Source organism: Sinohyriopsis cumingii, chromosome 5, assembly GCF_028554795.1.
Source record: "Sinohyriopsis cumingii isolate HCF-2022 chromosome 5, ASM2855479v2, whole genome shotgun sequence".
NCBI lineage: Eukaryota > Metazoa > Mollusca > Bivalvia > Unionida > Unionidae > Sinohyriopsis > Sinohyriopsis cumingii.
Window position 1 is genome coordinate 20,263,489 of NC_142965.1, and position 16,939 is coordinate 20,280,427.

The window sequence follows — 16,939 nt, forward strand, 5'->3', positions numbered from 1 at the left end:
GTTGTTGATCAAAACAAAGACGGCATGTACATGTAATTAGGTTCTCACAGAAGTACTCACGGGTTTCGATGTGACGGTCAATTGACTCTTTTCATGTTTTCAATGAACAGACTATGTTGTGATTATAATGTTTACACTGAAATGGAATTAAAGGATTAGAACGTGACTTTCACACAGGAAGTCGTTTAATTGGTGTTTATTTCATTCTCTGTTGCCATCTGTTAACATTTACCAGAAGTTTTCATTGATCGCTATTTCACCAGACTGTTTATTTACAGTATAATTACAACTATTTATCCTAAAAACTTACATAATATATGATATCTTTAAACAGAGGTCTCGCTAGGATTTTAAAACTGGGTCTTTCTGCCTCTGAATTCAATCACTAAATATCAGTATATTTTCTCACTCGGCTGCCAAGTCAAAGCCTTTGAACTAGCCGCCTAGCTGTTGCATCATGTTCTTTTTTTTTTAATGTACTCTTATGAAATAGCAACAGTACATCAAAGAGTCTTTCAGTCACTGAATTCTGTCATTGTAAATATCAGCACAGTAAACTGATCAACACATTTTCCCACAAAGCAGGTGGCTGAAACAGGACCGGCAAATCTTTGAATTTTCCTGCGCACCTATTACATGCGTACAGAGGACTCCAGCCTCAGTGATTTTCTGTGTCCCAGATCAAAAATTGGCGTCCAAATACGCGTAATTAAGCGTTTTCGAGATCTCTGAAATTAATTCTTCTCTAGAGCTTGCAAATTGCAAAATATGGATTATATTTTTACGGGCATTAATCACCATTTTCGATGATAAAACAAGCAATGTATCAAGGTTTAATTTATCAATTCTTATCGTAATTTTTTTCATGTTCAGCATATTTTAAAGATATTTTAAATACATTTTGTCTGGAAAAAATTGGGAGCCAAGACGGACACTGCGTTATAAGCGGGATCGCGAGTTATCCGGGCACGAGTTATCGAGGGAGCGGTGTAATTACAACATCTGTAAAACAAAAAAATCATGCAAATTTAATATCACCTTGGTTAGTAAAGTCCTGTTTAAGACATATCCATTATTAATCTGAAATGTCTGAAAAACTTCTAAAATTTCAGTAAAACACTATATAATGATCAAAATTGCAGTGAAATCTCACAAAAGTTTTAGTCAAATATTTGTGAAATCTCACCTGACTTTTCATTGAAATGAAAAAGACTTAAGTGATGCCATCATGGATTAGGCTTTGTATGTGAGAAAGAAAATGAGGACAAGAAAAACCTTAATCTTATTTGATAATGTCTGTCAAAATAAAATTTATGATCATTTTAAATATTATGGTGAATATTCATCAGTGATTCCAAATAATGTCTAAGAATCATTAGGTAGTTTAATAGAAACTGAAGCAGATTTTTTATGGTTTTGACAAAGCGCTTAAAAAACCCGTCTAAAATCCGCCTTAAGTAGGCCTGGAAAATTTTGTACAGGATGAACTATTACCAAATTCCATATGGTATATTTGCCAACTCCATGTGGACTATTCACAAATTCCATATGGAGTATTGCCAAATTCCATATGGATTATTCACAAATTCATATGGAATTTTAATTTTATTCCATATGGACAACATACAGATCTCATGGACTAATTAGCATATTCCATGAGATTTTCCATATGGAGTATGTATGGAGTCCATAACATTTCCATATGGATACACTGAAATCCATAAGAGTCCTTCAACTATAAAATAGAAATGTCCATATGGATATTTCTGTAAAAGTACGTATGGATTCCATATCCATTCCATGTGGAAAATTTCATATGGGTAACTTGAAATTATCAGCTATTTTAACCACTAAGAAAAGTATCAATGTGGAAAGTAATAATAACTTGAAATTATAAGCTATTTTAACCACTAAGACTTACATCATTGCTAAAATCTCGTGCATAACTTGTGAAAAGGCTTGAGGTGTTATCTCCAAGTGCAGGAACATATGTTACATTCAGCATTTGAAAGATTATTCGGTAGGGTGTTTCAACAGCTGTAAGTGAAAAGAATATATATATACATACATATATATATATATATATATATATATATATATATATATATATATATATATATATATATATATATATATATATATATATATATATATATATATATATATATGTGTGATTTATTGCCAAGTTATGCATTTCTGCAGGTTTATTTGTTAAGAAACATACCCTGAAATCACTCTGTAAACCCTGAAATTATGTTACACTTAGTCTAGTAGATGTCAGCAACTTAAAAAATTTGCAGCAAATAGCACTGATTCCTAAATTTCAATCCCTAAATCCATAAATTTAATTCATTTGAATCATCATCTGAAAAATTAGATCACCACTAATGATTTTGGTAATTGCTATTGCTAACACAGATATGAAAAGTTTTCTATCTTTAAGAAAACAAAAGCCTTAATTATATATTGGACTCAAATCAAAACTAATAGAATAAATGTACAACTAATTAAGAGCTAAACTTTATATCCTAGAGAATTCATAAAGTCATGATGTTTGAAAATGTATTGCACACTGCATGAACAGCTGTACCGAAGTGAAGACTGTTCATAGATGGCGTATAATCGATTTTCCAGCTAGAAAAAATGATGTTCAGTTCTTAAAATTACAAAAATTATAAAAAGGATCATGCATATTAAGAAATAGACAACAGAACTACATTGTAACCATTGTTTACAAATAGTGTTAAAACACATCAGATAGGCACATAAGTTCCTTTCTGATTTTATGAACTAATGATTTCAACTTTCCTGCATCCCATGATGCAATTTTAACCAATCTGCTTCTTACAAAGGTTTGGTAAAAATGTGTAATTAGTGACTCATGAGATGAATTTTAAACCTGTTATATGCCTCAGCTGAGGAATTGAAACTATTAATTGCAATGTTTTATTACAAATCTTATTGTATCAATACTTTTCATAATAATCTAGTTATATTGTATCACATCTACTGTAGTTACATTCACATCAGAAGTTACATTCAACTGCATCTTGACTACTGTAATATAATTTAGGGGCATACAACTGCTACAAATATGAGAAAAATTTCCAGAGTCCAGGAAAAGGCATGTAAAATAATTCTTGATCAGCAAAGAGAAAATGTTCAAACTGCAATGCTTATATTCTAAGTATTACGAATACACAAAATGATGTTTCTGTGAAAGGCCAAAATAATGTACCAGGTGTTTACAAAATTTGCCTCCACTTACCTAAATAACATTTTCCAGGAAAGAGAATGTACTGATACCTCAAATCTAAGATGATTAAAAAGGCAACATTTCAAAGTACCCAAGCCCAAAAAGGAGCTATTCAAAAATAGCTTTCAATTTTCAGGTGCACTTGTTTGGAACAACATTCCACATGATATTAAATCAGCTCCAAGCATCTCTTCCTTCCACAATAAGTGTATTAGATGGATGAAATCATAAAGAATGGTGTACTTATGAAAGTACATGTTGTACCACCCACCTCTTGTGCTTCATTTTCATTTCTGCAGCAATTTAACATTAATGTGAATAGTTGTTTATATGCTGTGTATTTGCTTGTATGTGCATCTGTTGTGTGTGTGTGAACATATTATTATTAGCTTGTATCTTAAATGTACATAATAGAGGGCCTCAAGGTAGATTAGTTTTTCATTTGTAACTAATTGAGTCACCCTCTGAAAATAAAGTCTTGATGATGATGATGATGATGATGATGATAATGGTTATTATTATTGTCAGTATATAATTCTTACCTATCTCACAAAGCCTGCCAGTGAAGTATGAAGAACAATTGCAGTAGAATGATCCCATGCTGTTGATACAATTACTTCCATTCCGACATGGCGGTGATATACATTCATCAATGTCTGACAGAAAAATGCAGAATTAAAACATATGGTTATGACACTGCTGAAGAAAAAATTAGTCATGTACATTTTCTTGGAAATGCTGATACAGTCAACTATATTAAATACAGTTGGTATTATAATTCACACCAATGAAAAAAGTATGAGAATGTATTCATGGGGTTTTTACCATTATGTGTCCCAATAAAAATGAAATCTGTTTGGTAAATCTTTGTGATTCTTTTCCCAATGTTTACAATGGCATATAATTACACATAATGTTTACAATGGCATATAATTACACATAATGTTTACAATGGCATATAATTACACATAATGTTTACAATGGCATATAATTACACATAATGTTTACAATGGCATATAATTACAAATAATCGTCACAACAGTTTATAGATTATCACAAATAGGTCACAGGCAGTCAGCAAAAATTCCTTTCCAATAATATTTCATGGTGAATGAAGGTCAGATTCATATCATTCCTGACTGTATTGAATAACAGACATACCGAATGCATGACTGTGTGTGTATGTGTGTGTGTACATATGTAAGGGCAACCTGACAATTGATCATCCAACTTTAGATCACTACCTGTTGATCACCAGAAAGTTTTGATCACAATGACATTTGCTCATCACCACATCTGATCATTACAATGCTTGTTCACCATGACAAAATGTATAAGTTTATATAGATACAAAAATGTTATTATGCAATTATTATGTGTGAAATATTTAGCAAATTTAAAATCAGCCACACGAAGTATGAATTTGCCATTTTTTCTTCTGTGAAGCAATAATTTTAGAAAAACTTGAAAAATGGCTATGAAGTTAGGCTTGTGACAGAGGAGCCATTGCAAGGAGGAAAGTTGGTATTTGTCTGTAGGATATGATAGCTTGAGCAACTTTATCACACAATGTCCATTTGTCTGTAGGATATGATAGCTTGAGCAACTTTATCACACAATGTCCATTTGTCTGTAGGATATGATAGCTTGAGCAACTTTATCACACAATAGCCATTTGTCTGTAGGATATGATAGCTTGAGCAACTTTATCACACAATGTCCATTTGTCTGTAGGATATGATAGCTTGAGCAACTTTATCACACAATAGCCATTTGTCTGTAGGATATGATAGCTTGAGCAACTTTATCACACAATGTCCATTTGTCTGTAGGATATGATAGCTTGAGCAACTTTATCACACAATAGCCAATACCTTTTGTGCACCAGTTGTACCACATCAGACACAGCCTTTTTGTTTCTGGTTGTCTTTCAGAAGTCTGATTAGCAAATGCCACAAAGTTGAATGAGAACACTTGAACATTGACTGGATTCCATGATGCTATCCTTCAATCATTGTGGTAGTCAACAGACTGATCAATTATCAGATAATCAAATGTCAGAGTCCCATATGTATATATGTATGTATGTATGTATGTACGTACATACATATGTATGTATTAGACTTCTTTAGATTTCCATATTTGCTGAAGATGTCTGGCAGTTCAAAGGTTTTGAATGACATATGCCCTGAGCAACTGGACATTGGTTATTTGGTTATAGGATATTCCAAAATATCATTGTATCAATGATCATAGGATATTCCAAAATATCACTATCAAACTGTGCTTCATTTGTTTGTCCATAAAACGGTCAAAAAAACACCTTAACAAAGCAAATTCAACACATTGTGTCTTTGTGGGACAATCAACAAAGTTGTAGCTGCCCAAGTTAATCACTGCTTAACTGTCTGAAGGCTATACTGCTCACAATCACTGGCTAAATGAGGTAGAAAAGGGTATTATAACTCCTTGGTGAACAAACTGAGGTAAATTTCAAAGTACCAGTCCTAATTGGAGGGCTTATATATGCCTTGATAAGTCAATGATGAATATTAGTCCTATTTGCGAGAGTATAGGCATAACAATGATGACAACCAGATTTGCCAAACACTACCATTCAGCAACATCCTGATAGATTCTTTTACATCACTGGAAATGCACCCGACTTTGGGCCCTTCTACAGTTAGTGTCTTACAGCCACATGTGACAGTGGTCACTTCATTAGCGATGGAACTTAAGTGTTCATCACATGACAATGATCTGCCAGTCAAAGCAGTACAATGTTGATGGATCATGCATGCAAAAGAAAATAATAGATGCCCAGACCAAGAGAGTTTTAAATAATATCATTATCATGCCAAACACTTTTCATGAAAATGTTAATGACATACCACAATTTGATAATGATCACATGGCCACACTGATCACTCATTACACTTTTTAAGTGATGCAGTCATCAGTGCTTACAAAGTAATTGCTGGGTGGTTCTCAAGTACATGTACTGTGTAGAACAAGAGAATTATGATGATCTGAATTACTGACAAAACTAGTTTCAGTGAAAGGACAGTATCCAAATGTGAAAGTTTCAGTGAAAGACAGCACCCAAATGTGATTCGTTTGCTAGAAACTTCACAGGTACTGCCAGTGTTAAGCATGGAGTGTGGGTGCCAATTTTTGCACCACAGTCTGATCAGGCTCATGTAGGGCAGCAAACCAATGCAATATCCAATGCAAGTAGTCAGAAATTGGAAGGGAAATACAAAAGGACACCTGTATCAAGAAAAACAAACAGAATGTTTTTGCCAAACTGAGTAAGTGGATTTACCATTGTATATATGTGGCAATGTTATAATCAGTGACAGGAATACTGTGTAAATATGTTTTGTCAACTAAAAACTGAAACCCATAGTAAATCAAATGTATAAATGTATGGTTTGCCGCTACCAACTAATGAGACCTATGGAGGGCTTGAAACAGTATTATTATTATCATTATTATTATTATTATTTAATGAGTGATTAGTATATTCATGTGTGTCTATTAAATCCATCAAAATATTCTGTTGCAACTGAAATTTATGGATCCCTGATACGTATGTAGTTTTTTAAAAAAAAATTATGTTTTTGGTGTGCAAATAATTTCTGGTTCAAATATTAATCATACTGTACCTGAAATTAATCAATATTTCAAAGAAAAATTAAGGCAGTAAAAAAAATTATTTTTAGGTATTAGAGTGCATGAAAACTAGTCAGAAAAAATGATAACAATACAATATTTATGCATGCATGTCATGAGAACTGATAACATTTTCATCTGATCAATTTGTTTTACATTACAATTACTTTTTAAGTGACATAATAAATACCTGCATTACACAGCTTCCCAGTGAAACCAGCAGGGCAGACACAATTATAACTGCCAACTGTATTCAAACATGTGGCTCCATTGGCACACTGGGACAATCCTACCTGACATTCATTGACATCTGAAATAATGGTTGAATAGTAGAAGTTAGTATTAGATTGTCTACTTGAATTTTTTATGAAGTGTATGAGCATATAATGTCACATTTCCAAGTCATGTGAAAGAATCAACAATCACATAGTTGAAATGATGTCAGGGGATGTGAAAAATGAAATTTACTTTAATCACAAGAAATAAGAATGATAAGTCTTGTCAATAAATTCTAATTCTTGCCATGTGACAATTTAAGTAAAGGCAAACAGAATTATAAAATTAATACAATCCAGTGGCTGCTTTGTACAGATGTCCTGATTCAAGAGGGAAGAGATAATAACCTACTGGCTGAGAGATTGATTTAAGTGGTAGCTGACAAAAGCATTAATAATTTTTAAGTATACATTGATTATAGCCAAGCTTAGGTCTAGAGCACAGTTTAATGGGCTCTAGGGCTATGCCTAATATGTTTACTTCCAGAGCTTTGTCTAATAGGCTTACTTCCTAAGCCATGCATAATAGGCTTACTTCCAGAGCTGTGTGTAATAGGCTTACTTCCATAGCTATACCTAAAGGCTTGCTTCCAGATCTATGCCTAATAAGCTTACTTTTGTAGCTATCCCTAATAGGCTTACTTCCAGAGCTATGCCTAATGCTTACTTCCGGACTTATGCTTAAAAGGCTTACTTCTAGAGCTATGCCTAATAGGCTTACTTCCAGAACTGTGTGTAATGGGCTTACTTTTAGAGATATATCTAGTAGGCTTACTTCTAGAGCTGTGCCTAATAGGCTTACTTCCATAGCTATACCTAAAGGCTTGCTTCCAGATCTATGCCTAATAAGCTTACTTTTGTAGCTATCCCTAATAGGCTTACTTCTAGAGCTATGCCTTATACACTTACTTCTGGAGCTGTATGTAAAAGGGTTACTTCCAGAGATATGTCTAATAGGCTTACATCTAGAGCTATGCCTAATAAGCTTACATCCAGAGTTGTGTGTAATAGGCTTACTTCTTAAGGTATGTCTAACAGGCTTACTTCCAGAGCTATGCCTAATATGCATACTTCTAGAGCTATGCCTAAGAGGCTTACTTCTAGAGTTTTGTCTAATAGGCTTACTTCTAGAGCTATGCCTAACAGGCTTACCTCTAGCTACATATAATAGGCTTATTTCTAGAACTATGCCTAATAGGCTTACTTCTAGTGCTATGCCTAATAGGCTCACTTCTAGAGCTATGCCAAATAGGCTTACTTCCAGAGCTGTGTGTAATGGTCTTACTTCTATAGATCTGTCTAGTAGGCTTACTTCTAGAGCTATGCCTAATAGGCTTACCTCTACAGCTATACCTAAAGGCTTACTTTCAGATGTATGCCTAATAAGCTTACTTTTATAGCTATGCCTAATAGGCATACTTGCAGAGATATGCTTAATAGGTTTAGCTCCAGACCTATGCCTAAAAGGCTTGCTTCTAGAACTATGCCTTATAGAGCTGTATGTAAAAGGCTTACTTCTAGAGCTATGTCTAATAGGCTTACTTCCAGAACTATGCCTAATAGGCTTACTTCTTGCTACAAGTAATCAACTTCTAGAGCTGCATGTGACACAGGCCATCACAGGCACATTAACACTTTCAGCACTGGATTTATTTTTGGAATACCACTAAAGCTTATTCAGGACTTTAATTATTAGGACCTGTGCTAGAAATTCTAGGATTAGTTGGAATTTATTTCACAATACTGTAAGTTCTTTAACCATGTTTCACTTTGTATTCTAGGGAAATAAATTATTTGTTGAATTTTACAAAACTTATATTGGCCTATGCTTTTTTCTATTACCTAGTTAAGACCATAGAATCATAATAGTGAGAAAATTGAGCTTATTTTATTTTTGCCATGACATAGTCTAAGAAATATTCTACAGGTCCAGTATGTATTGTCAACTATTGGTCTATACCAGTATGTACTGTTGACTATCATTCTATATTAGTAAGTATATCAATTATTGGTCTATACCAGTATGTACTGTCAACTATCAGCCTATATCAGTATGTACTGTCAACTATGGTCTACACCAGTAACTATTGTTAACTGTCAATATATACCTGTATGTACTGGCAATTATTGGTATACACCAGTATGTATTGTCAACTATCAATTTATACCAGCATGTACTGTCAACTATCCAATCAGCTATATAAAAACATTTATTTAATTAAGGAATGAAAACATACAATGAGGAAGCAGTCTGCTTTTCAATGATGCACTTTATTTTGTCAAATCCAAGTACTATTAAGCAATGCCAAGCTGTTAAATAATTAATGACTTCTGGTAAGGATAACATTGTAAAGTTACAGTCCAGATTGGGTAACATTTATTATGGATATGGATGGAATTAATAATTAATGACTTCTGGTAAGGATAGCATTGTAAAGTTATGGTCCAGATTGGGTAACATTTATTATGGATATGGATGGAATTAATAATTAATGACTTCTGGTAAGGATAACATTGTAAAGTTATGGTCCAGATTGGGTAACATTTATTATGGATATGGATGGAATTAGGGACAAATACCAGCATGCAAGTTTTGCCTAACATTTTGACTGGGATATTTTAAAATAAAAATGTTGAGGCTGCCAAAAGAGATTGGGGCTGCTAAGTTGCCCATTGGGGCTGCCAAGTGCCCCAAATTAGCATAACATAATCATCCCTGCTGTCCTACAGATAACCACTGTTCCACTGTATTTCTTCTATCCAGCAAACTGTAAGTTTGTTATGTAGAACACACATGGATAGTTAGCTTTCTTAACTCCTTATGTTTTTTCTTATACTACATGTTTTCAAATTTTGTTGATATCAATAAGCCTGTCTTAATAAAGATCCATCTCTGCTCTCTGAGAAAGGAGTCCATATCTTTTAGCACCAAAAAATGTGTCTTTTGACATTTTATACTTGTGAAGTTTGCATTAAAAAAAAAAAACATTCTCTGACCTGTCATCCATAAGGAACTCACCTGTCTCACAATTATGTCCAGTCCATGGAACAGAACAGTTACAGATGTACGATCCTTCAGTGTCTATGCATGTTCCACCATTCAGACATATACTTGTGTTGGTACATTCATTGAAATCTTGACAGTGAAAAAAAACAACAAATATCTCACTGAATGGAAGTCAAGGGAAAGTAAGCTAACTTTATCTTAGTGGGATATCTGACACTGCATGAGAAACATACCACAGATGTACTCACTAGGATGAAGATGAAAGATACCACAGATGTACTCACTTGGATGAAGATGAAACATACCACAGATGTACTCACTTGCATGAAGAGAAAACATAAAATGCAAGTCAAATGAAAATAAAATTTGGTCATACAGTACTTGTAATTACTCCATGTAAGTATTTGGTCATATGGTACATGTAATTACTCCATGTAAGTATTTGGTCACATGGTACCTGTAATTACTCCATATAAGTATTTGGTCATATGGTACCTGTAATTACTCCATGTAAGTATTTGGTCATATGGTACATGTAATTACTCCATGTAAGTATTTGGTCATATGGTACCTGCAATTACTTCATGTAAGTATTTGGTCATATGGTACATGTAATTACTCCATGTAAGTATTTGGCAATTATGTTTTCCTATTTATTTAAGCACCCTATTAAGTCCCAATCCATAAGAGAGTTCAGAGGTGAAAGTCCATCTCATCTCCAGACCAGGCTTCTTGAAATCTTACAAATGATTGGCTGCCCCAAAACGTTTCGCTTAAGACAAGTTAGTCCAAACATCAATCCATATACAATTTGATGTGCTACATTGTGGCAGCACATACAAGGCTTTAGGCCCAAAACAGACCAATTACACCACTTGAAACATCATGTATGTAGTTTAGGCCAAAAAAGGAACCAAAAATAAATAAATATACAAAACCTTTATCAGAGCTCAGGAAATAATTTCCAAAGCTAGGACATGTAAGTTGCAAGAGTTACTCATCCTAGTCCTCACTGTACTCAACACAGTACAAACTTCCACTGCACTGCTGATGGTTTTACTAAAGAATCACAGGTACCCAATGAAAGCCTGATACTGACACTCAAGAAATTACAGTGAACACATAATGCCTTTGATTTCTTAGTGGCATTCACATTTAAAGTGAATCTTTCCATATTTAATAGAATTCTCACACCATTCCAATTGACTGTAATACTCTGCCAATTTTAAAGTGAGAAGACGTCAAGGATATAAAAATGCACAAAGATTACTGGTAGTCATTTTATTCATTGCTTTATCATTTCTAACCTGATTATTGCCAGGGTCCCAAACACTGTCAACTTGTTGGCATTTCAGATCAAACAGGAGTTTAATTAGCAACACAGTCACCATATCTGCTTGTACCAGTCTATGATTTCAAGCATCATATGTGATGTAGTTCACCATCTTTGAAAATCTCAATAATTCCATAAATTTTGGATTTACATACCTTTGAATACATGTATAAAAGTGTTCTGCATATTTATTTGTTCTATTTGTTTTACAACTTTTAAAACTTGCCCTTGCAAATATTGGATGCAGATGACACAGCCTGAAATGGAGAGAGAGCAGTCTGTCTGCTTGTTTACATCAGGAGCTTTCATTAACATTGAAATGCCAATAATTCATTAATGTTAGGTACTCCTTGGTGTCACTCAGAAATATAAATCAATGAATGAAATGACTGGGTTTCGTGCATCTTTAATTTCCTTGATGAATGTCATTTTTAAAATCATTAGGGGGCTACAAACAAATGGGAGGGTTTGCAAATACTATAGGTGTCATAAGTTTCCTTTCCAATGAGCTGTCACTCATCTTTATGAGTTAAATAAGGGAGAAGTTAAGAAAACAGAATGTCAAAATTTTATGATTTTCATCTGGTCAGACATTGTTACACTTTTTGTAGATCACCAGTATTTTTATGACTGCATATCTGAATGTACTGTTGCACCAAAGTAAAGACACTGGCATATATCTATATGAGTATGCAATTACTATTCAGATAACAAATGTCTGTGACTTGCAGATGTAAAAATTCCAGCCATCTCAATTTTCAGTAACTTTATGTCTAAATGACCCATTCTGATCAAATCTCAGTTCCACAGAGCTACACAGGAACACTGTAAAAAGGGGGATTGCTGACTGGCCAAAAGAACTGGAATGTTTCTAGGTCATTATCCCAACTAGAATTACACCAGTGGACTATCGTCATGGTATTATCTGCTTAACGAACAGAGCTGGTAGGAACTGGCTGAGACACATTTCATATTTAAATTGGCAACATTTGTCTCGTGAAAAGTTATTACAAGCTTATAGAAATATCTCCTTGCATCTTCCCTCTTGCATGACAATGTATCAATACAACTTCTGTCTTGAAAAAAATGGTGACCTGTGGCAACTATAACAATGCCTGACCAGATGAAAAATTGTACAAATTTTGACATTCTTTGTCATCTTACTTATAAGAAGTCATCAATAAGTGTTAGTGTACTGAAAAGAAATCTTTCTCCATGACAAAATGATGACTAGATTACTGCAAAATGTCACTGTAAATGCAAACAGTGTCAAGAAATGGAGGAGTAAGTATAAAACTGCAACACATTTTGTTCATAATATTTACTCATTTTAGAATAAAGCTTACAACATGTACCTGTGTTAAACAAAACAACATTTGAAACATGTTCATCTAGACAATGTGTAGGCAGAAGTTATAAAGGACACATGCCATGGTAAGCAATGCTGAACTTCGGTGCTTGCTAAGGGTAGAAAATGCATTCAGTTTTATTCTCAATGTGCTATTCCTCAACAACTCAGACCAGGAATGAGTAGTAATGTTTTATACAGCCCAGCAATTTTAACACAGGATGAGTGTTTTCCAGTGCCCTGATTTATTATTACCCACAAAATACTCTTTTGTAGCCAAGTTTACTATTAGAATCAATAACGTACATTTTCTGAGCTAATGATAAAAAATTATGTTTTTCAATCATAAGGAAGTATACAATACATGCTGAGGGTGAAGATTCTATCTAAAATTTTCATTAAAGAAAATATATTTTCAAAAATATAAAAAGTTAAAAAGGGAAGTGACTAATGAATGTATAATATTAAAATTAATGCAACAGCAAATCCAAAAAGGACACAACATCTTTTTCAGTACATCTATTCAAGTAACTTAACAATATTTTCCTATTATTTATAACTAATAACATCGCCTTTAAACCTTTCATAATAAATTTCACCAACAATAAGCAGCTACATTGATCTTTTGGGAACAAAATTGTCCTGCAGGGGCCACACTTTCAGAAACCCTGACTCAAACATAGATGCATACATCTATTTATACATATACTCAAATATACAGGCCAAAGAAATCATAATAAAGGCTTGCAGCAGGTATGCCTCTCTACAAAGTGACTAAGCATGAAGTAGAACTGTTATTACTTCTTTGAATATTTTCATAATCAATTTCATCAACAATGAGCAAGTACATTAATTTTTCAGGAGAGAAAAATTCCAGTAATGGCTGTAAACCCCGATTCATACATAGATATATAAATATATTCATACATACATAAATACATACATATGGGCTCCACAAATCATAATAAAGCAGACAAAGGCTTAGACAATTGGTTGACTCTGTAGAAAGCTCAAATATGTGGAGTAGAATTATTATCTTACTTCCTGCACAAGTCTTGCCAGTTTTTCCTTGAGGACAAATGCATAGGAAAGAACCAATTAAGTTTTGACATGTTCCTCCAAAGAAGCAAGGGTTGTTCTCAACACATTCATTGACATCTGGAACAGATACAAAATGACACAAAACTGAAGATAGCATTCCTCTAAATGTATCAGACAAATAAATTAAGGCTTTCATGAAAATGAAAATGTTATATAATTCTATGATTGGCTTGAAATGGAAAAGTGCTTTTTCTGTAACCCATCGTGCTATTACATCACATTTCTGCAGCTGTAGTTTCATAAAATGTTAAAGGCTTTATCAGTGGCAGCAAATGTTCTATGTAAAATTTGTTCCTTTTGTTGTCTAAACAATAACAGCAAACACAATAATAAGAATAAAATTAATTAGGTATATTTTAATCACATTCATGACAAATAATTTCATATTGGGTGAAAAAATGTTCAAGAAAAATGATTATAACCCTGTTTAAAAATAACCCTAAGAATTAACAATTTGTCAATATCTTGCCAAGCAATGCATTTAGTATATCAAGATGTGGATTAAATGTTTCAAGACTGGTATACAAACCTATTTCACAGAGCTTTCCTGAGTAGGCAGTCACACAGACACAAGAGAAGGACCCAATACTATTGAGACATGTGCCATTATTCTTACATGGAGATGTCTGACACTCATCAATGTCTGAAAAATAATAATAATTAATAATAATAATAATAGTAATAAATGGAAAAAGAAAAGGAAGAAAAAGCTATATACTTTACAAAAATATGTCATATTTATAAGCAAAATCAATTGTAGTAATGAAGTCAATTATGAGAAAAACTGAAGAAAAAAATAGGTTACATTGACTTAATACTGGAAAGGAAGTGTAGCACTTCAGAAGATGCATGTACATGAAAAGTTTAACAAGGGGTGAAAAAGAAGTGTCATAGATATAACTGATAATGAGAACTGATAACATTTTCACCTGATACATTTATTTTAATTACAATTACTTTTTAAGTGACATAATAAATACCTGCATTACACAGCTTCCCAGTGAAACCAGCAGAGCAGACACAATTATAACTGCCAACTGTATTCAAACATGTGGCTCCATTGGCACACTGGGACAATCCTACCTGACATTCATTGACATCTGAAATAATGGTTGAATAGTAGAAGTTAGTATTAGATTGTCTACTTGAATTTTTTATGAAGTGTATGAGCATATAATGTCACATTTCCAAGTCATGTGAAAGAATCAACAATTACGTAGTTGAAATGATGTCATGGGATGTGAAAAATGAAATTTACTTTAATCACAAGAAATAAGAATGATAAGCTTAGGTCTGGAGCTCTGTGTAATGGGCTCTAGGGCTATTCCTAATAGGCATACTTTCAGAGCTATGCCTAATAGGCTTACTTCTAGACCTATGCCTAATAGGCTTACTTCATCAGATATGCCTAATAGGCTTACTTTCAGAGTTATGCCTAATAGGCTTACTTCTATAGCTATGCCTAATATACCTACTTCTAGAGCTATGCCTAACAGGCTTACTTCCAGAGTTATGCCTAATAGGCTTGCTTCTAGAGCTATGTCTTATAGGCTTACTCCCAGAGCTATGCCTAACAGGCTCACTTCTAGAGCTATGCCTAATAGGCTTACTTCCAGAGTTATGCCTAATAGGTGCAGTTCCAGAGTTATGCATAATAGGCTTACTTCCAGAGTTATGCCTAATAGACTTGCTTCTAGAGCTATGCCTAATAGGCTTACTTCCAGAGCTAAGCCTAACAAGCTATCTTCTAGAGCTATACCTAAAAGGCTTACTTCCAGAGACATGCCTAATATGTTTACTTCTAGAGCTATGCCTAATATGCTTACTTCCAAAGTTATGCCTAATATGCTTACTTCCAGAGTTATGCCTAATAGTCTTGCTTCTAGAGCTATGCTTAATAGTCTTGCTTCTGAGCTATGCATATGGGCTTACTTCCAGAGCTATGCCTAATAGGCTTACTTCTAGAGCTATGCCATTAAAAGCTTACTTCAAGAGTTATGCCTAATATGCTTACTTCTATAGCTATGGCTAATATGCTTGCTTCCAGATTTAATCCTAATAGGCTTACTTCCAGAGCTATGCCTAACAGGCTTACTTCCAGAGTTATGCCTATTAGGCTTACTTCTAGAGTTATGCATAAAAAGCTTACTTCTATAGCTATGCCTAATAAGTTTACTTCTAGAGTTATGTCTAACAGGCTTACTTCTAGAGTTATGTCTAATAGGCTTAATTCTAGCTACATGTAATCAGCATACTTCTACAACTATGAGTGTGACAAAGGCCATCACATGCATATCAACACTTTCAGCACTGGATTTATTTTTGGAATACCAATAAAGCTTATTCAGGACTTAATCAATAGGACTTGTGCTAGAAATTCAAGGATTAGTTGGAATTTATTTCACAATACTGTAAGTTCTTTAACCATTTTTCACTTTGTATTCTAGGGAAATAAATTATTTGTTGAATTTTACAAAACTTATTGGTTCACATCCCTTTCTTTTACTTAGTTTAGAACAAAAGAGACATAATATTATACATGAAAATCAATGAGGCTGAGAAAATTGAGCTTATTTTATTTTTGCCATGACATAGTCTAAGAAATATTCTACAGGTCAATCAAACTTAGGACATGAAAAACCATGCTTAATTTTAAACTAGGTTACTTCATATTATGTGCATGGTCAAACTACTCCATACAAAACTATTACAGATTATAAGCATATTCACAACTTATCAGAGGATGCAAAAATGAGATATCAATGTAGTCTTATTGTAATGATGTTATCAGTGTAGTCTTATTTTAATGATGTTATCAGTGTAGTCTTATTGTAATGATGTTATCAGTGTAGTCTTACTGTAATGGTGTTATCAGTGTAGTCTTATTTTAATGATGTCATCAGTGTAGTCTTATTGTAATGGTGTTATCAGTGTAGTCTTATTG

General features: G+C 33.5%; 1 protein-coding gene across 1 annotated transcript in view; it reads right to left on the reverse strand.

Annotated features, from left to right (window-relative positions):
- The window catches only part of LOC149798748 (uncharacterized), a 337,174-nt gene that overhangs the window by 53,478 nt on the left and 266,757 nt on the right, over positions 1 to 16,939 (reverse strand). The window contains exons 73-79 of the mRNA XM_089957621.1: positions 14,976 to 15,095; positions 14,525 to 14,638; positions 13,936 to 14,052; positions 10,226 to 10,342; positions 7,122 to 7,241; positions 3,799 to 3,912; positions 1,922 to 2,037 (exon numbers count right to left, since the gene is read on the reverse strand). Coding sequence (XP_089813747.1) covers positions 1,922 to 2,037; positions 3,799 to 3,912; positions 7,122 to 7,241; positions 10,226 to 10,342; positions 13,936 to 14,052; positions 14,525 to 14,638; positions 14,976 to 15,095 — 818 coding nt within the window. The remainder of the gene's footprint in view (positions 1 to 1,921; positions 2,038 to 3,798; positions 3,913 to 7,121; positions 7,242 to 10,225; positions 10,343 to 13,935; positions 14,053 to 14,524; positions 14,639 to 14,975; positions 15,096 to 16,939) is intronic.